Here is a 20,848-nt window from a genome sequence, read left to right as displayed (position 1 = left end):
AACTGCCTAACCCCAAGTTCTTCTCCAGCCAAAACTGGAAGGTATGTAAGCCTCCTCTCCCTCCCTTTCTTGCTCTGCAGTTGGGGTCGCTCTCTAAGCACCAAGGCTTGGAGGTGCTTTTCAGGCAGACAGTTACAAGGCTGTCTCGCACTGGGCCTGACACTCTCAGGCTCTCGGTCCACTGGGTCAGTTCGAGGCCATGGACCTGGGTACACCTTCTGCAGCATAGAGGACAAGGATGGATGTCCTATCTGGAAGTATGAATTCCCTCGGCGCTAGGGAATTGGAAAAAACTGCAGTTGTTTTTTGGTTCCCTGAGGCTTACTTACTCCCTTCCCTCTGCACCTCTGAATCCTCCTTCACGGAGGTTACAGGGGAAAGTTAGAACAGCTAAAAACATCTTGGCAGATTCTGGAGATTCTGTGATTGATCATTAAGGACTTTTGAAACACCTGTACAACCTGGTCACTCCCTTCCCTTGAGTCAAGAGGATATCTGTTAACCCCTCTCATAGAAGAAGAGAGTTTTACCCTTTACCCCTCACCTTTGATTTCACCCTCCCCCACTTGGGAAAGGAAGGAGGCAGGAGGGGCAGCAGCTACACCAGGCCCTAGGGCAACCTTTGCCTGGAAGCATCCCCCAGGTTCAGCACATCCTGCTCAAGGTAAAGAAACTGGCCTCTGAACTTGGGGTAAGCATGCTCTTTTAAATTTGTAGCTTTAACTGTTAATTAAAACTACAAATTTAAAAGACCATGCTTACCCCAAGTTCAGATATTAATGATGAGATGTTGATTCTCGGTGTAAAAGTAATTTGGAAGTGCATTTAACAAAACTGAACTCACCTGCTTGGTAATGGGTTTGTTTCAAGTTTCAAACTGGTGAACTTTCTGTATCAGTTATGCCAAGCAACTTTTCATAATTTGGTTACTGCTAAAATAATTTAGCTATTGTTGGTTATTGTTTTAATGTGTAAACTAGCCAAAAAGTTTGTTTGGGTTATATATGACTTGCTGAGAATTTGCAAGTGTACAGAAATCTCTAATGATTGGCTTTTAACACCAGGACAAATTTAAGTTTGAGATGTAAATCCTGGAAAAGTTTTTCCTAAGCTGTGATTAGTAAAACTTGCTGTTTGAGGTAAAAGCTCATAGGATTTTATTTTGAGTCATCTGATGGGTCATAATCCATCAATAATCAATAATCTGAGAGAAATGCCACAAGCTACTTAGAGAAGGTGATACTGGTGGGAAGTCAGCATTGGGAAAAACTGAGAGGACAATTTTAGCCTCAGTCTAAGATGGGATCCTCCTGGCTCAGTTTCCCCATTATATTCCTTTGAAAGGGAACGTTACCCACCTGGCTACTCCTGAGTCTGGCTATGAGGTGGATTTGATACTGCATGGTTGGAAAACTGAATTATCTGAATCCAAACAAAGCTAAGGATGTTTTATCCTCTCAAAGTTGGGCCCTAAATCTAGTCCCTGCTTTATATCTGGGCCCTGCAGCTTTTTCTATTTCTATCAGATTTGTGTCTTCCAGACTACGGGCCATTCACCTACAGTTGGTAGCAAACATCGGGTACCAGCCAATGTCCCCACATTGTTCTCTGGATGCAGCCTGTGCTGGGTTCCAGTCAACCTCCTCTTTGGGACCCCCTCGAGGCAGGACAGCTCTACGCCCCTTGCCAGCAGGAAGCAGTTTCAGAAGCCGAGACCTTTGCCCCTTACTCGAAAAGAATTTGGGTCACATTTGTTTAAGGGGGGAATGACGGGGGTGGGATCTGGGACCCAGAAAAGAAAAACCCTGGATTTGGACCCCAGCTGAGCTCAGGACAGCTCCTTTCCCACCTGATCCTTGGTCTAAGGTCCCTATTTAGACAAAAACATCACCCAAGTTCAAAGAATGCATTCCTTAGCTCTAACAGACATTCAGGGATGTGGGGGGCAAAAATCCTAGTACATGTTGCATCACCAGATAATGGGAAGGTTCTGAAGCTAAGCGAGTCACGTAGAGCAGCTATGACTATGTGGGGCGCTGCAGAATCAGCCACTATGTGCCAGCCAGCCTGGATGAAAAGGTGATATCCTATCTCCTTAGCCTTTAGAGTATGTGCCAACCAGTCCCTGGGAAAGGGCTTGCTGGCAAGCATTTTGATCTCATCTTCTTAGCACTAATCTCATTTCCCTATGCTGCTGTAATAAGGGAGAAGCCAAGAGGGCACAAGCTCCCCCTCCTTTAGAAAGGTTTACCTATCAGGACTGTCTTTCCCTTATTCAGCAAGTGTTCTATAAAAACAGGGGCAACTTTCCCCATGGAGGTTTTGATATATCATGGGTCATAAGAATTTAAATGGGAATTTTGGGGGAGTTTTTCCAGAAGCCACAGATCACACAGAAAGGCCAGCAGATGACACAGAAAAAGTTTAGAAATTCAGAAATGCATAACATATATGATTAGCATTGTATGATATCAACATATTTTATCTTTTAATACCATAATAATTCAGACTTTTTCTCTAGTATGAAGGCACACCAAAAAATTTTATGTAGATTTTCTACATTGAGGGGATGCCACATCCCTTACCCACGATATGGAAGGGATAACTGTAAATTTCATTTTTGAGTTTGCCTTATTTTAATCAGGCAAGGCCTCAAACAAAAATTTCTTTTAACAGGGCCAGAGATAATTCACTGCCTTTTCTCTGCCTCCATATGTCCTTAAATAAGGCTGACACAATACATACTAAGCATGAATATGCTTGTGGTAGCTCACAGGATCAGGGCTGGAGAGTTAGAAGAAGTCTTACAGGCCATCCAGAACAACTCCTTTTTTTTTTTAAATTAATATTATTATTATTTTTTTTTTTAGGCAATCGGGGTTAAGTGACTTGCCCAGGGTCACACAGATAGTAAGTGTCAAGTGTTTGGTCTGAGGCCAAATTTGAACTCAGGTCCTCCTGACTTCAGGGCTGATGCTCTATCCACTGCGCCACTTAGCTGCCCCTTAGAACAACTCCTTCTTTACCGATTTTAAAGATGAAGAAACCAAGGCTAAAAAAGCCAAAGTAACATGCCCAAAGTCACAGGAGTACTAATGGTCAGAGGGAGGATTTGAACCCAGCTCCTCTGACTCCAGAATCAGTGAGTGTACTTTTCATTGTACTCCATTGAATCCCTTGAACCTAATAGGACCCAAACTGGGTTCCTCATTGGTTCATCTTCCTCCTCCTGCCCTCTAAGAGTGTCCAGGCAGTCAATATTAAGCATCTACTATGTGCCAGGCCCTGTGCTAAATGTTAGTGATTCAAAGGAAGGTAAAAGACAGTCTCTGATATCAAGGAGCTCACAATTTAATGAGAGAAACAACATGCAAATGAGACTTGGTCTTCAGGCCTTTTCTTTGTCTTGAGATTGTCTCTCTTTGTAATTTGATATTCACATCCATGGCTTCAATAACCATCTCTACCTTGACTCAAAAATCTAGGCATCCAAGCACAATCTTTCCTATATTTCCAAATGGATGTATCCCTCACATCTCCAACCCAGATTATTCAAAACATACGATGAATTTATTATATCAGTCCTCATGTGACTCACAATCCTAATTTTCTTATCTCTATTAATGATTCACCTAACTGCTCTAGTCTAAAGCTTCAGGGCAATGTCTGCCTTCCTTCATCATATGCTTAATGTGTCCTTAATCACCCTACCTGTTTATTTATTTTTCCTGATGTTACTTATATCCTCACTTTCAATGGCAACACCCTAATCCAAACTTCCATTTCTCATCTACTGTCTGTCATACATTCCTAACTAGTTTGTACTAGTTCATACTACAACCAGGAGTATAATGAAAATGTTTAACAACCAGCTCCTATTTCCGGGGTATGGTGGGAAATGTTTAACAACTGGCCCCTATTTGGGGGGAAATGTGCACAATATGCACTTTTAAATTAAATCTGCATTATTAATTTTTCTCCATCACTTTATTAAGTCTAGACAATCAACAAAACAATAACTCAAACCCTAATTTGTAGAATTTTCTGTTTTCTAATGTATAACTGCTCAGACAGACAATTTAACAACCGGCTTTTATGAGCTGGTATGACCTGGCTCCAAATTAGCTTTCCTAAAATACTGCTTTAATAATAACTAAAACTGATGATCACTTTAACATTTATATATATGATCTCATTTGATTCGCACAACAACTTTGTGAGGGAGGTATTGCATGTATTATTATCCCCATTTTATAGATAAGGAAACTGAGGGTGAGGGACTGAAAAGTATCCTTCACAGCCACTATTTCAGTGGTGGAATTTGAACCCAGGTCCTCCTGGCTCCAAGCCCAGTGCCGCCCCTAATGCTTTGATCTTGTCACTTCCCTATTCCAAAACTTTCAACATCCTGTAGGAACACACCTAAGCTCCTTAGCCCTCCACAATTTGGCCCCAACCTACTTTCCTGACTTTTTCTTCCCCTTCTTCCAAATTCTTTACCTAGACAGGTCTACAAATGGCCTTGCAGCCTGGTCTACTGGGAGTGGGAATGGAGCAGAACAGCTTTCTTCAGATGTGTAGAAAGGAAGAGGCCATGTAAATAAGAGATTAGATTGGATCTGTTTGGTCCCCATGGGCAGGTCTAGAATAGTGAGTGGAACTATTCTTAGCTCTCCCAAATGGAAATGTCCTACCTTCAGAGTATCAAGTCTGCCCTCCCTGGGGGCTTCAGGCAAGGGCTGGATCTCCCCATTTCAGATGTGGATCACCCCACTGCTCTCAGAATGGAGAGTCTCCTTTGGGGTATGGGTTGGCTTAGATGGAGATCTCTCTAAGGTCTCCCCATATTCTGTGATTGAGTATGGCACAAACTATTTTGTGTTTTCAAGAGAATAAAGAAAGATGTCACAGGAGCTGAGCAGGGTGAGAAACTGGGAAGTCAAGGTTGGAAAAGAAAAGGGGCTGGGAAGATAAGACGATAAGCTAAATACTAAATTTACTGGGGAGGAGGGAAAAGGACACGGATGTCCACAGATCACAGCAACAAGGGGGATATGGCAGATGGATGGAAGGAGAGAGACAGAGACACAGAAAGGGTATTTATTAAATGTTAACTGTGTGCTGCCATAGCACACAGAGTGCTGGGCCTGCAGTCAAGAAGACTCATCTTCATGAGTTCAAATCCTGCATCAGACACTCACTAGCTGTGTGACTCTGGTCAAGACACTTAACCCTGTTAGCCTCAGTTTCCTCATCTGTAAAATGAGCTGGAGAAGGAAATGGCAAAAAACATACTCCAGTATCTTTGCCAAGAAAACCCTAAGTGGAGTCATGAAGAGTCAGACACAACTGAAATGAGTGAACAACAAATGTGTACTAAACTACTAAAACTGGGGAGATAAAGAAAAAGTGAGCAAAGCAAATGGAGAGGATGAAGTGTGATTTAAAGGAGAGGCAGTTACTGAGTGATGGTGGCAGAGAGAGTAGCAGTGGGGAGCAGAAAGGAGGCCAACTCCTCCTTCTGGCCCTGGGCTTCAAGAGGCAGCCAGCCTTGGACAGGGTGCCAAGAGATGTGGTGTCCTCAGGAGAAAGTGAGGTTCCCCTTGGCACCAGACAGGGAAGGAATCTATGGGAAAGAGATCTAGGACCAATCATAGGTTTAGAGCTGAAATGAAGGAGAAAGGAATAAGCATTTATAAAGTGCCTATGATATGCCAAGCACTGTGCTACGTGCACTTAGAAATATTGTCTCTTTTGATTCTCACAACTCTGTGAGGTAGGTAGTGTTGTCATCTTCATTTTATAGTTAAGGAAACTGAGGCGAACAGAGGTTAACTGACTTGCCCAGCATCATACAACTAGTAAATATTTGAGGCTGGATTTGAACTCAACCTTTCCTGATTCCAGGCCCAGCACTTTATCCCCCGTACTGCCTAACTTGCCTATGAACGAACCTCAGAGGTGATCAAGACCACCTCTGTCCTTCTGACAAATAATTGACTTGCCCTGAGTCCCATATAGGAAGTAACAGAGACAGGAGTCAACTTCAGTTTGTCGGTTGCTAAAACCACTTCATCTTAGCAGGAGAAGGCTCTCAATGAAAAAAGAGGGCAGAGGAAGATGGTAGGCTAGGGTTGTTTACAGATGAGGAAACTGAGGTCCAGAGAGCTTGTGATTTGCCCCAAATCACACAGTTAAGTAATTGATCAGAGGAAGGATTTGACCCCAGGTCCTCTGATTCCAAAACCAATATTCTTTTCACTCTATCAGCCTACCTCCTGTCAGAGCCTCTTTAAATTCCCTAGGTCTTCTTGTCTCCAGGTCCAGCAGTCCATCCACTCTGCCACCTGGCTGCCACGAGTCATGAAGAAGAGGGACTCGTTCTGTTTGGCCACAGAAGGCAGAACTGGGAGCAAGGGGTAGAAGTTTCAGAGAGGAAGAAGTGGGCTCTCTGGAATGAAACTTCATCAGTATTTCCATTCCAAAGTGCAATGGGCTGCCTGGAAAAGAAGATGGTTTCCCCCTTTCAGTTGTTGTTCAGTCACGTCCAATACTTCGTGACCGCTTTTGGGGTTTTCTTGGCAGAGACAGAGATACTGGAATGATTTACCATTTCCTTCTCCAGTTCATTTGACAGATGAGGAAACTAAGGCAAACAGAGTTAAGTGACTTGTCCAGGGTCACACAACTAGGAAGCATCCAAGGGCAGATTTGAACCCATGACGATCAATCTTCCTGACTGCAGGCTGGGTACTCTATGCACTATGGCACCATCCAGCTGCCCCAGGTTTCCTATGACTGAAGGTCTTAAAATGGAGGCTAGATGATCACATATAAGGGATGCATGTTGTAGAGGGACTTGTGATCAAGGCTGAACTGGACCACTAGATGCACGTCCTAACTGGCTGCCTTTGCACTGGCAGGTCCCCAGGCCTTCAATACTCTGTTCTCTTACCTCTGACTCTGAGCTTCCTATTTCCTTCCAGACTGTTCCAATCTCACCTTGGGTAGAAGGCCTGCTGCTGTCCCTCAGCTACTACTGCCTTCCCCTTCTGATTCCCTCCCACCTTCTTCTCATATGCTATTTCTTTCTTTTGAATGCCAGTTCCTTTGGGGCAGGGACAAGTTTTTGGGGGGATTTTGGTTGTTTTTGTTTTGTTTTGTTTTTTGCTTTTCTTTGCATCCTCAGCATTTAGCACAGTACCTGGCATATAGTCATCACTCAATAAATTACTGCTGACTGCCTACACTGAAGATCCTCTCAGGTCCCTTCTTATTCTGAGATTTTGGGATTCCTAACTGAGGCAGGGGCTTATCTTCTCTCTAGCACGTTCTGCCGCGTAAGACTTAGACTGATGTCTACTTTTCACTTAGAAACATTGTCTCATCACCACAAAATATTTTTTCTTGTTAAATTAAATATTTTTCAATTAAGTCAGTTAGAATTCCTAGAAGAAATGGAGAAAGCTAAAAATTATGTCATACTTGCATATATTTAAAAAATTTTAAAAGCTAAAGTTGCAACCACTTCTTAGAAGTTTCTTAGTATAAGGACAGATTTTCCTAATCCCCCAGCTCCTAAGAAAAAATAACCACAGTCAAGAAATGGCAACAAGTGTGGCATGTGATTATGATGGAATACTATTGTGCTATTAAGAAATGATGAGCAGGGGGCAGCTAGGTGGCGCAGTGGACAGAGCACCAGCCCTGAAGTCAGGAGCACCTGAGTTCAAATCTGGCCTCAGATCAAACACTTGACACTTACTAGCTGTGTGACCCTGGGCAAGTCACTTAACCCCAACTGCCTAAAAAGGAAAAGAAAAGAAAAAGAAATGATGAGCAGGATGCTCTCAGAAAAACCTGGAAAGACTTACATGAGCTGATGAAAAGTGACAGGTACTGTGTACAAAATAACAGCAACATTGTAAGATTATCAGCTGTGAATGACTTCGCCATTCTCACAATACAGTGATCCAAGACAATTCTGAAGGACTTATGATAAAAAATGCCATCCTTCCCCAGACAAAGAACTGATGGTGTCTGAATACAGATTGACACATACTTTTTTTTTAACCTTTCTTTATTTTTCTTGATTATTTTTTTGGGTTTTCTTTTACAACATGACTATAATGGATATGTTTTGCATGATTACACATGTATAATCCATAACAAATTGCTTGCCTTCTTAATCAGGAGTGGCAGGGTGGTGAGGGAGGAAAGGAGAGAATTTGGAACTCAAAATTTTAAAAACAAATGTTAAAAATTGTTTTTACATGTAACTAGGGAAAGCTGAAATACTAAATAAATCAAATAAATAAATGTTAAAAAAAAAAAAAAAAGAAAGAAAAGAAATGGCAACAAGCCCCAGGTCCATTTTTAGTAGCCCCAGCTGTGGCCTGATTGAGAATAGCACATCTGTACGTGGAACTGAGCTTGTAGAAATGCAGAAGGAAATACCTTTTGCCAAAGCCAGCTCCATTTGCCACATGCCCATTCTCCTCCCCATCCCCCAGTTCACCAGGAAAACCATTGTTTGTAGATGATCAAGCATTTCTATGTGCGAAAGAACACAGAACAGGAAGTGGTCAAGGGGGAAGTAGACTGCACATCTTACTTTTAAGGACCTACGTCCTCTCACAGTGAGCCATTTGCAGAGAAGGGCCGGAATGTGCCAACTAACTGGGAGTGTCTCTCCAGCATGTGGTGGCTGAGCAGATGCTATTTTTGAGACAAGCTGCACTGATTCCAGCCTGCTAGCCATTTGAAAGCAAGAAATATGGGTTTAGAAAGTACGCTAACTTCAATGGGTGAGATAAAAAAATTGGTTTGGGGCCAGAAGAGCCGGCCCCTCTGGTTCAGAGGGGTATGAACCACATGAATTCCTGGTATGTCTGTAAAGAACAGAACAGAACAGCCACACGAAGTTTTTGGTTTATTGTAAGAAACATTTAGAAATATTAAAGAAACAAATGTTAAAAATTGTTTTTAACATGTAATGAGGGAAAAATAAAATATTAAATAAAAAATGAGACAAAAAAAAGAAATATTGAAGAAATATGGAATGGGCAGGAACTTTCCCTTTACTGGATGTATTCAAGCAGACAGCAGATGACTCCCTATCAGGAAGACAGTGGAGGGGACCTCTCTACTGGGCAGGAGGGGGGATTAAAACTCTGCAATCCCTTTGAGCCCTGAGATTTTTAGAGTGGAGAGGGGTTTCTTATTCCAGGATGGGTTAGATTAGTTGGTCTCTGAGATTCTATAATTATCTGTTTTATATAGTAGTCATGCCTAATAGCAGAGTGGCATAGTGGATGAGGTAGTGAATTTGGAGTCAGAAGACTCAGGGTTAGGTTTTGCCTTAGCCCTTTGCTAGCTCTGTGACCCTGAGCAAGTCAAGCAATCTCTGTGCCTCATTTTCCCTATTTCTAAAATGAGGAGGTTGGATTTGATAACCTCTAAGGGCCTTTCCAGCTCTAAATCGATAATGCTTAACTAATAGCAGCTAACATATAAACAGTGCTTTAAGGTTCGAGATATGCTTTACTCTTTATGTTGTTACTTCATTTGGGCCTCAGAATAGCTTTGTGAGGTACGTGCTATTATTACTCTCATTTTACAGAAGAAGAGTTGAGGTTTGGAGAAGTTAAGTGATTTGCTTAGGGCCATGTGAGTACATGTCAGAGGGAGGATTGGAACCCAGGTTCTCTTAACTCCAAGTTCAGCAATCTTTCCACTGTACTACCTTGTCTTAATGAGTCTAGTGTCCTCAAAACTAGAATTTCATTTAGGAAACTTTATAGAATGTCCCGTGACTCCAAGTGAGTGAGACTTGTTGCCCTGAAAATCCATCTTCTTCGCATCAATATTCTCTGAGGGTTGTTATGTGGTTACAAAGCATGGAATATCATGATCTTATAAAAATCAAACTTACTGATGATCAATGGAAAGAGATACAGTAGGTATAAGTAGGCTGGACCAAAGATGGTATTTTTAAGAATAGGTTATATCTACAAAAGTGAGGCCAGTCATGTAGAGAGAAAGAGAGAGAGAGAGAGAGAGAGAGAGAGAGAGAGAGAGAGAGAGAGAGAAAACAGATGCATAGCCTAAGGGAAGGCCTGCAATGTGTTAAATGGATTTGAGGATTTACACAAAGATGTGGGCAAGAATCCTAGAAACCCATATTTAGATCTGGAAGTAACTTCACAGGCCTTCTAATTCAATCCCCTCATTTTACTGAAAAGGAAATTTACATTCTCACTCTATGCCTGGCACTTGACCAAACACAGGGGATACAAAGAAAGGCAAAAACATGGTCCCTGACCTCAAGAATTTCTCGTACTAATGGGGGAGACATGGAAAAAACTGTACATATAAAACATTCGTACAGGTGGAGCACCTTGGTGGCACAATGGATAGAGAGCTGGATGGGAGACAAGGAGATCAGAGTTCAAATCCAGCCTCTGAGACTTACTAGCTGCCTTCCCCTGGGCAAGTCACTTAAGCTTCATTTGTCTCAATTTTCTCATCTGTAAAATAGGGATAATAATAGCACTTACCTCCCAGGGCTGTTGTGAGGATTAAATGAGATGATATCTGTAAAATACCTAGCACAGTGTCTGGCACATAGGAAACACTATATAAATATTAGCTATTACTATTATCATATGTTTATGGAAGGTCATCTCAAATGGAAGCGGGGGGGGGGAGGGAGGTGGGACAGGGAAAGGGGGAAGACTGGGAAAAGCCTCCTGGCAAAAAGTTGGATTTGAACACAGTCTTGACAAAAGCCAAGGGAAGCCAGGAAATAGAAGTAAAAGTAGAAGGAAGGGGGAGGGAGCAGGGGGAGGGGGGGAGGGGGAGGGGGGGAGGAGGGGGGGGGAGAGAGAAAATTCCAGGCATGTGAGCAGCCAGAGAGCAGCATAATAAAAATGTAGAGAGAATAGCGTATACAGAAGGAGAGGGTGTCTGACAGCATCAAAGGCCACAGAGAGGTCAAGGAGGACAGGATTAAGAAAAGGACATTAGGTTTGGCAGTTAAGAGATCATCAGTAACTTCACAGATAATAGTTTCTGTTGAATGATGAAGATGGCCAGACTTTAGTCAAAAAGAGAGAGGAGAGAAAGTGAAGTACTGAGTGTGCACAGCTTTCTCAAGGAGTTTAGCCATGAAAGGGAGAAAAATATAGGATGTTAGCAAGCTGAGATGCATAGGATCAAGTGAGGATTTGTTTTAAAGATGGAGGAGACGTGGGCATGTTCACAGGCAAAAAGGAAAGAGCCGGTAGCTAGGGAGATTGAAGATTAGCAAATGAGTGGGGGATGACAGAGGAGCAATCTGCTGGAGAAGTTGAGATGCGATGGGATAAAGAGAGCACATAGAGGGTTCACCTTAACAAGGAGAATGACCACTTGTGAAATGGGTGTAGGAGAAAATGGTAGGGGAAGAAATCTGAACGATAGGAGATGAACAGGAGAAAAGAAGAAAGAGCTACTCACAAATGACTTGTTATTTTGGTGAAGAATGAGGCAAGCTTCTCAACTAAGAGTGTGGGATGAGATGCTATCCTGAGAGGCTTAGGGAGAGATGAAAGCCTTTGGGATAGCCATTCTTATGAGCAGGATATTGAATTGATTAGGGAGGCATAAAAGGATTGCCTTTCTGCAGTGAAGCTGAGATTTTATAACATAAATTTGTAGTGATCCCACTCAGCACTGCCATCACCTCCTTTCCATGGTTTGCCAGGAATTCTAGCACAGAATGGTTGGACAAGTGATTTAATCTTCCGGGATCTCAGTTTCCTCCACTATAAAATGAAAGGGTTAAAACAGATGACTCCCAATGTCTTTTCCAGTTTTAGACATACGATCTTAAGATCCTTTCTCTTCTCCACTCAAGGATGTTACTACATCTACATCCCTACACCACCTCCACCAATTCAAACAAACAGTAAATCAATAAACATTTACTAATCATCTACTATGGCGCCACTAGGTAGTGTAGTGGATAGGAGAACCAGGTCTGTAATTGGGAAGAGTCATCTTCCTGAGTTTAAAGCTGCCCTCAGACATTTACTAGCTGTGTGACCCTGGGCAAGTCACTTCACCCTGTTTGCCTCAGTTTCTTCATCTGTAAAATGAGCTGAAGAAGGAAATGGCAAACTACTCCAGTATCTTTGCCAAAAACAAAAACACCAAATGGAGTCAGGAAGAGTCAGAGACGACTGAAAACAACTGAACAGCCTAATCGTCTACTATGTAACAGACACTAGAGATACAAAGACAAACATGAAACAATTTCTGCCCTCAAAGAGCTTACATTGAATCAGAGAAACAATGTGGACACACACTTTCCCCACCCCATCCCAAATCCAAGGATCAGAAAGCTCCAAGAAAAGGGACACCTACAGGAAGATGTCTTGTAACTGTCAAATCCTTCCCATTCCTGTAATTATTCATTGTAAAGGTCTCTTAAAATAGTAGGGAAATGTATATTTTTCAATATCAATATAAAATATATCCTTCACTAAAGTTTAGCATAGGGGTAGGGAATCCTTTTATTAAGGGGATTTGTTCTGTGAGGTTTGAATTCAGTCAAAGGGCTGCACTTGAGGACCTAGAGGGCCACATGCTGCCTCGAGGCCCAAGACTCCCTACCCCTGGAACATCTCACTGTGGTATAGTGTGGTGTGGCAGTGATCTCAGGGTCCTGAAGACTACCAGCCAATTTCACATTCTGGCAGACTTAACCAAGCTGGAAGGACTTCAGACACAGGTCTGATGAGTGCTGTCTAAGGATACCTTGTGGACGTTGGCAGGCTTATTACCAGAAAACAGATCACCAGCAGACAGAAGTTTTTGTCCAGGACATCTCACAAAGACTTACTGCCAAAGGACAAGGGGGTTGCAATCTTCACTAGTGGAGAGAGAGGGTTCTCATCAGGAAAATCACAGAGCCTCCCAGTCTAGAGTAAAGCAAGCCTATAAAATAAATGCACTACTTACCCAACACATAAAGATACAAGATTTCACTTGCTGTAAGGTTTGATGATTCTATTTCATACTGGCCTTCGTCAGATGCCGTTAAATTCAGGATGGTAAAGCTCCCAGATTGGTCTAATCTTCCCCTACTTTGAAAGGGCCCAAAGTACAAATCTCCTCCATCCTCTTGCAATTCCGCTACTTTATCTTTCCCTTTTTTCCAGGTAATATCTTTAAACTCCATTTTTTGCAATGGTGAAAGTGTAACATTACTGTTCATGAGGCCAAATATCTTCACAGGTTCACACTTGCCCAAGCCTATGAAAAACAGAAAAAGATAGATGAGATAAAACCCCATAAACACAGTGATAATATAGTCACCCCTTCTGAGACCCCTCCCCTCACCCCTGCCTATATAAATGATCTCTAGTTTAGGGAGCCAACATCATTACCAACTGAACACTCACTATTTGTAGGGAACAGAAGGCATTAGATAACACCTGCCTGTAAGGGTTTTTTCCAGTCCTGTGAGGAAAACGAGATGAACCCAGAAACACTATCATGGGTAGTGTTTTCAGAACACACTGATAAGCCACCATTCATTCAAGTACTTCCCGCTTTCTGGCACACTATTCAGTTCAAAGGGAAATTTCCAGGTTTCAAAAATGGGTGTTAAACTTTATTTTTCTTGTTCTTTTTTTTGGGGGGGGGGGCAACATGGCTAACATGGAAATGTTTTACATGATTTCACATGTATCCTATTGCTTGCCTTCTCAACGTATGGGACAGAGGGAGACAATTCAGAACTCAAGTTTTATAAAAGAAATATTAAAAATAAACAAATTACAAATTTGGGGTTTTTTTTAATGGGTATTAAAGCCAGATAATCAGCTGCAGTTTCTCCCGAGTATTATCAGAATTGAAAGAAGGAGGAGGCAGAAAAGAAAGTAGATTAAGAGAAAGGGGAAGTGGAAGGAAGAGGAGGAGGAAAATCTGAAGAGAATTAGTAAGGAGCCTTTTTCGAAGTCTTTTTGCATAGAAACAAACTTTCATGGATTTATTTATTCTTATTTCTCCATTTCTATTTTTTCCTATTCTATACTATCTTCTCATCAGTTGATGAATTACCCCAACATATAGCACTGGGTTTTGCAACCTTATAAAGCAGTGGTTTCAACCCCGATTCCAGAGGACTGAAGATGAAGCGGGCTAACCACCTGCTGGAGGGCTGCTAGGTGGCACACAGGACCTGGAGTCAGAAAAACCTGAATTCAAATCTAATCCCAGACTCTCACTAGCTGTGTGGTCCTGGGCAAGTCACTTAACCCTGTTTGCCTCGGTTTTCTCGTCTGTCAAATGAGCTGGAGAAGGAAACGGCAAACCACTGCAGTATCTCTGCCAAGAAAACCCCAAATGGGATCATGAAGAGTCTGAAATGACTGATCAACAACAACCACCATCTGCTGAGAAGGAAATGAGAGAAGAGTACACACTCAAGGTGCAGAATGAGACTGCACAGGCCATCTCCTATGTCTGCCTAGTTTGTATCAAAGGACTAGACTGGGAGAAAGACTGGAGCTACGATTTCACTGGTAGAGGCAACTCTTTGGCTGATGAATCCTTTTTTATGAGTGAGACAGGTCAAGACCCTCTCTTCAGTTTATTTGTTTAGTAAGTTGCCCAGAGCATTGGAAGATTAAATGATTTACCTAGGGTCACATGGCCAGGAAATATCAGAAGCAAGACTCAAACTCAGGTCTTCCTGAATCTGAGGCTGAATTTTTATCCACCATGCCATGCTGCCCCTATCATCAAAGCCATTATTAATAATACCTTCCTCGATCTCTGAAAATATAATTTAATTTAAAAAATAAAACCTGGCATTTCCATAATGCTTTAGATCCTGCGAAGGCCTTTTCAGACGCAATATAATTTGATTCCCCTGACAATCCTCCCAGGTAACCACTACAGATATTATCATCCCAATTTTATGAATGAGATCGAGGTCTTCTTGACTCCAAGTCTAGCAGTGTATTCACTCTGCTCGCTGATCACCCCTCAGACTGGACCCACAGGGTGCTGGCCATTCACTTTACCCAGTAATCTCAGCAAAATGTTCAACAGATCACAGCTACAGGGCAGCAGGACACACAGCTGGATTCTATGGTTTGAGAGCAAGATACAGAAAGAGTGATAAATGTCTCACCATGAGCTGCCATTTATTGTAACAGTTATTAGTATGTAAGTAATCTTATTGTACTGCTAATAGTAACTAGTATTGTAGCTAGCATAATACTGATAATAATAACCAGTCTTGGTATTATTATAGCTAGCATAATAACACATGACTAATTATAGAAGCTTTTCCATGGCTATTAGCATCAAAGAAAGGATATGGGGTTTTCATTCGGGCTCTGCCACTAATTGGGTCTATGACTTTGGGCAGCCTCCGGGCCTCATCTGCAAAATGGAGGAAGTTGGACTATAAGGAGATACTTAACCAGTCTTATAGTGAGTTGTATTTGTTTTGTTTAGTAAAGGAACATGGTACCAAGGATTCATAACTGAGAGGAACCTAGAAGCAATCCATTCTAACCCCTTTATTTTAGAGATGAGGAAACTAAAGGGGGAGGGGAGAGGCATAGCAATTATGTGCTGTGCCCAGGGTCTGGACAATTGTCTGTGGCAGGATTTGAACCCAGGTATTCTTTTTTTTTTTTTTTTTTTGGTGAGGCGATTGGGGTTAAGTGACTTGCCCAGGGTCACACAGCTAGTAAGTGTCAAGTGTTTGGTCTGAGGTAGGATTTGAACTCAGGTACTCCTGGCTTCAGGGCCAGTGATCTATCCACTGCGCCACCTAGCTGCCCTAACCCAGGTATTCTTGACTTCAAGGCTAATGACTTTTCACTCCACTATGCTGCCTTTCAATTTTGCCTTAATATTTTTACCAATTATTTGAATAAAGACATAGATGGAATGTTTATCAGATTTGTACAGAATGTCAAACATCGTCTCCCTCCCCCCACCACACATGTACTGTCATTATTAAAGAGTAACCCCTTTGAGAATGCCATCCCTTAATCTCTGCCACTACCACTGCTCCTAAGTACCAACCAAGTGCCACTGAGGGGAGAGGCAAACTAGCCATCTGAAGTAGCAAGAAACCCTGAGAAAGAGAAAAAAGGTGGCATGTGCCAACAAAGTCAAGCCACCACTGCTAACTCCTTTCATATCCTAGTGGAAACAGCACCCAAAAGTCCCAAGAGTAGGAGTGTCCCACCCGGGCCACCAGCTCTACTTCCAGTCTGGCCCTAAAGCCATTATCCAGAGAAGCAATCCTTATAGAGATTGGGCCTGACATTCCCACCACCACTAGCATCAACTGCTGACCAACTGAAGTAACCTCTAGAAACCAAGGAATAGCAGTGCCCCAAATGGACCTGGGCTCTTTTTCAGACCACCACATACCCCACAACCAGGGAGACGATCATTGTGAAGACAAGATCTGGCAACGACCTGTACTCACCATCAACATCCTCGTCATTGTCGAGTGGTTCAATATAACAGATATGGTTTTATTACTGGAAAGGACACTAAAGAAGGTATTTTACCATCTGCTCTATTCCTGCACCCTAAGGACCACCAAGCCTTTCCATCTATCCTATTCTATATGTTGCTTTCCTATATTAGTACATGAGCTATTTGAGAGTAGGGACTATCTTATTTTTTTTTTTTATTTGTACTCAGTGCTTTACACAGAGATGATGCTTAAGAAATGCTTCATTCATTCATTCATTCATTCATTCGACAATGACATGAAGATGGGGGCAGTAGTTAACATGTGTCAGGATGAAAAAGAGAGCTCCCTAAGCTGTGATGATCTCATTTTAATAAGAGTAAATTTAATAAGCAGAGTGATAAAATCTTATGAAGTTGAAAAAACAGCAACTAACTTCACACATATAAATGGGGTTGGGGGAGGTGGAGAGATAGGGAGGAATCACAGCTAGAAAGCAGTTTGTGGGAGGAATCACAGCTAGAAAGCAGTTTGTGTGGAAAAAGGCCCAGCCCTTTGATAAGACCGAAAGCTCCAGGAAGCACACAAAACAACTGTTATCTTGGGTGATGCTGAGAGTCAATAACTGGAATGATTGAAGAGATAGTCCCAAAGGCCTTTGCCCTGGTCATATCACTGCTCTAACCTTCTGAAGGTTTTAGTTCTGCCTGTCACATTTTAATAAGGTAATTAGTCAGTTGGAGACTGTCCAGACAAGGCAAGCAGGATGGTTAAGGACCACATGAGGAACATCTGAGAGAACCCAATGTGGAAGGACAGGACACCTGTCTGTTGGGCTCAGCACATGGAAGGCAGTCACAGACTCAGAGCTCGGAAGGTCATCAGAGGTATTTTAGGTTTAACTTGCACCAGATCAAGAATCTCTTCTCCAGCATAAATCCTTGACCCAGGAACATCCAGCCTTCACTTGAAGACCTTCAGTGATGGGAAAACCATTACATCCTTGGGCAGTCTATTCCTCTTTTAGATGCCTCTAATGGCTGGGAAGCTTTCCGAAATCTGCCACTTTGCACCCCTACTCACTGCTCTCTGTGGCCAAGCAGACCATGTCAAACCTCTCTTCCACATGCTAGATGAATAACTAAGGATGGCTATGATGTCCTCCCTCACTCCTCAAGTCTTCTCTTTTTCCAGGAGAAACATTCACAGTCCCTTTAACTGATCCTAGTCTTCAGCTCCCTCACCATCCCAATGGCTCTGTTGCTTTACAAACTGTAAGTAGATCAAGTACGTGTACTATAGACAAAGTAGGGTAAATTTACTTATGAGGAAGTAACACAGCTGAAGTGCACTATTGATTTCAATTAAAGCTCTGTTAGCCATTCATTTGCCTACATATACAAATCAAACTTGTTAGATTTTTAAAGACAGCCCAAGAAAACTTGCAGGCTCTGTTCCTGAGGCTTTTGGTCCCCAAAATAGAAAACCTTACATATTGCCTGTGTGTTATAAACACATGTTGAGATACGGATGAGATAAACTACCCTTAGATTTCTAAGCACAAAACTAATGAGGAACTGTTGTGAAGTTCACACAAAGCCTAACTTACCATATTCTGAGTTACGACAAATATTTCTCCTCCCCATATGGAAAAGAGGAGAGAAAGAATGAAAGAGGAGAAAGGAAAAAGGAGAGAGAAGGGGAAAGGGGGGAGGGAGGAGAGAGAGAAAAAGAAGAAAGGGGGGAGAACAGGGAGAGAGACAGAGGAAGGGAAGGGAGAGGGAGAGGGAAAGAGAGGAAGGGGGGAGAGAGGGACTGGGAGAGAGAGGAAGGGAAGGAGGATATGAGATTTTGAGATTTAGGTATACATGAAGCAGCTAGGTGGTATAATTGAATAAATCATGGGACTTGGAGTCAGGAAGACTTGAGTGCAAATTCTACCTCAGACCTCTGTCTCAATATCCTCCTCTGTAAAACAGGATAATAATAACACCCACCTCACAAGATGATAGTGAGGACCAAATGAGTTAACATAACGTGTTTTGCAAACCTTAAAGCCTATATAAATGCTAGCTATTTTAAGACAAACTAATGAATCATTTGGTAGACTTCTCTAGACAACACCATTTGTTGTCCTCAAGAAATAGCTTTCTAGGAACTTTCTAGAAAACTTGGTGAGAAGCAGAGGGCAAGAGCTGCCACTTTTTGAGTTCAGAACACCAAAACTCACCCCTACCACCTTCTCTTTCTTCCACTTAGTCCCCCAATATCTCAAAGTAGCTCCTGAGCAGCCCCTTTTTGCCCCCTTACACCTATGCATTTCAGCACCAATGTAATGCTAGCATTGCTCCCTGACCACAGAAAGTAGTGAAGGAAACAACTTACAATGTTTTAAGGGAATTAGGACAGCAAGTGGTTAATTGTGGGAATTGAGCGAACCACATCCACTCCATCTTTGACTCAATTCTGGAGCTAGCTCATTTCTCTTTCTATTCAGTTATGGGTCTAGTCCTAGGATAGGGAACCCGTGGCCTCGAGGCCACACGTGGCCCTCTAGGTCCAAGTTTGGCCCTTTGACTGAATCTCAACTTCACAGAACAAATCCCCTTAGATTTGTGAAGCTTGGATTCAGTCAAAGAGCTGCACTTGAGGACCTGGAGGGCCACATGTGGCTTCGAAGCCCTAGGTTCCCCACCTCTACTAGCCCAAATTCCATCTTTGAGAAAAGGTTATTCAAATGTGAGCATCAGGAGAAAACCTTACTGTATTGTTTGAACCTAGCCCTGTGTGCCTGGGACGTTGGACCACTTCTACCTGCTGCTTAGAGACCCTTAACCAACAACCAAGGTTAAGCTGACTAGAAACTCAGTCATATCCAGAAACTGATGCAAGGAGTTTTTTGGGTTTTTTCTGCTTTTTGGTGAGGCAATCGGGGTCAAGTAACTTGTCCAGGGTTATACAGCTAGTAAGTGTCATATGTCTAAGACTGGATTTGAACTCACGTCCTCCTGACTTCAAGGCCAGAGCTCTATTCACTGCAACACCTAGCTACCCCCCCACCTTTTTTTGCAAGGAGTCTTCTAACAATTGTACATCTCAAGAAACCCATGTGTTTTGTCCAAAAACTGGCCCTATACTTATCAGTCAGTTATTGTTTCCATGTTCCTTTGATTGTTCAGACATTTTTTGGGGTAGGGGAGTGGGACATCCCCTTTTCTGATTTCTGGGAACTGGACCTGTTCGCTTTCCCCTTCCCAGCTTAAAAAGTTCCTAAGCTTTCATCCAATTAGAAATCAGATTGCCTAATGTTCTATTGTTTCCTTGTAATTAACTGGCCTTATTTGATTGTTTTTTAATGTACAAAAGTCTATCTTGGGAGTTTGTAAGCAAAAGAAAACACCTCTTCCTCTGACCCTGAAACAATGCTATATCTATATGATGAGATGAGGACCTTTACATGGGTGCAGCTATCCAGTTGACTGTTGGCTTCTGGAAAACATTAACAACTCTTAACAGCAGAGCTATTATCATCACTTCTCATCCTGATCAGATTGTCATTAGATATTTATCAAAGGTGTGCTGAATGAAGGCATGCTATTTATCAACAGCCTTATTGAAAAGGGGATTCTAATAGTTAGTTTTGAGGTAGACTTCCCAGAGAATAGCTATTTTTTATCAGATAAGCTATTTTTAGTGGCAAAGGTACTACCTGAAAGAAAGGAAGTAAAGGAGACTGAAAAAAAAAATGAAATCAGGCAGAACTGGTGGGCTTTGACCCACCTCAGGAAAGAAGCCGCCATTACAACACAGAAGATTAAGAGTATCATCCCAGAGTCAAACCTCTTCCGGGGCCAGTGAATACTCTTCATCATAATGCTGGTTTCTGTATACAATAGTGAACAAATGAAGGACTACTATCATTTTAACACACTCACTACTAGCTATCATTTTTGTTGTAATATTCAACCACAGTATAGTTGTGTTTGAAAAAGTTAATGAATAAAATCTATAATATAAAATGCTGACTTCATAATTTATGATGTTCAGTGTCTAAGATAGTTTAACATTACTAATTATTTCCTTATGGTAAAGAAGCCTCTGAGCATCCCCCCCAATTTATACTTTTCTCTTTCAATGTGTGTATTCAGTAGCCCAGACAAGTTTGAGTCTTGATTGACTAAATGTACACAAGCATTTATAATTACAGAACTCTGAAATCAAAATTTTGTACTAAAAAAATGAAATAGCTTTTTATATATAGGTCATGTTTCACCAAAGAATATGGAGTAAAGGTTAGACAACAACAATAATTACCGTTAGCATCTATATGTGCTTTAACTTTTGCAAAGC

General features: G+C 42.0%; 1 protein-coding gene across 1 annotated transcript in view; it reads right to left on the bottom strand.

Moving 5' to 3' along the window:
* Positions 1–20,848, bottom strand: part of CD58 (CD58 molecule) — an 86,483-nt gene that overhangs the window by 22,106 nt on the left and 43,529 nt on the right. Inside the window, exon 3 of the mRNA XM_027866744.1 lies at positions 13,006–13,299. Within this exon, the coding sequence (XP_027722545.1) occupies positions 13,006–13,299 (294 nt within the window). The remainder of the gene's footprint in view (positions 1–13,005; positions 13,300–20,848) is intronic.

Source organism: Vombatus ursinus, unplaced genomic scaffold (genome assembly GCF_900497805.2).
Source record: "Vombatus ursinus unplaced genomic scaffold, bare-nosed wombat genome assembly UNPS02014782.1, whole genome shotgun sequence".
Taxonomy (NCBI): domain Eukaryota; kingdom Metazoa; phylum Chordata; class Mammalia; order Diprotodontia; family Vombatidae; genus Vombatus; species Vombatus ursinus.
This window is presented reverse-complemented; position numbering and strand designations above follow the sequence as displayed.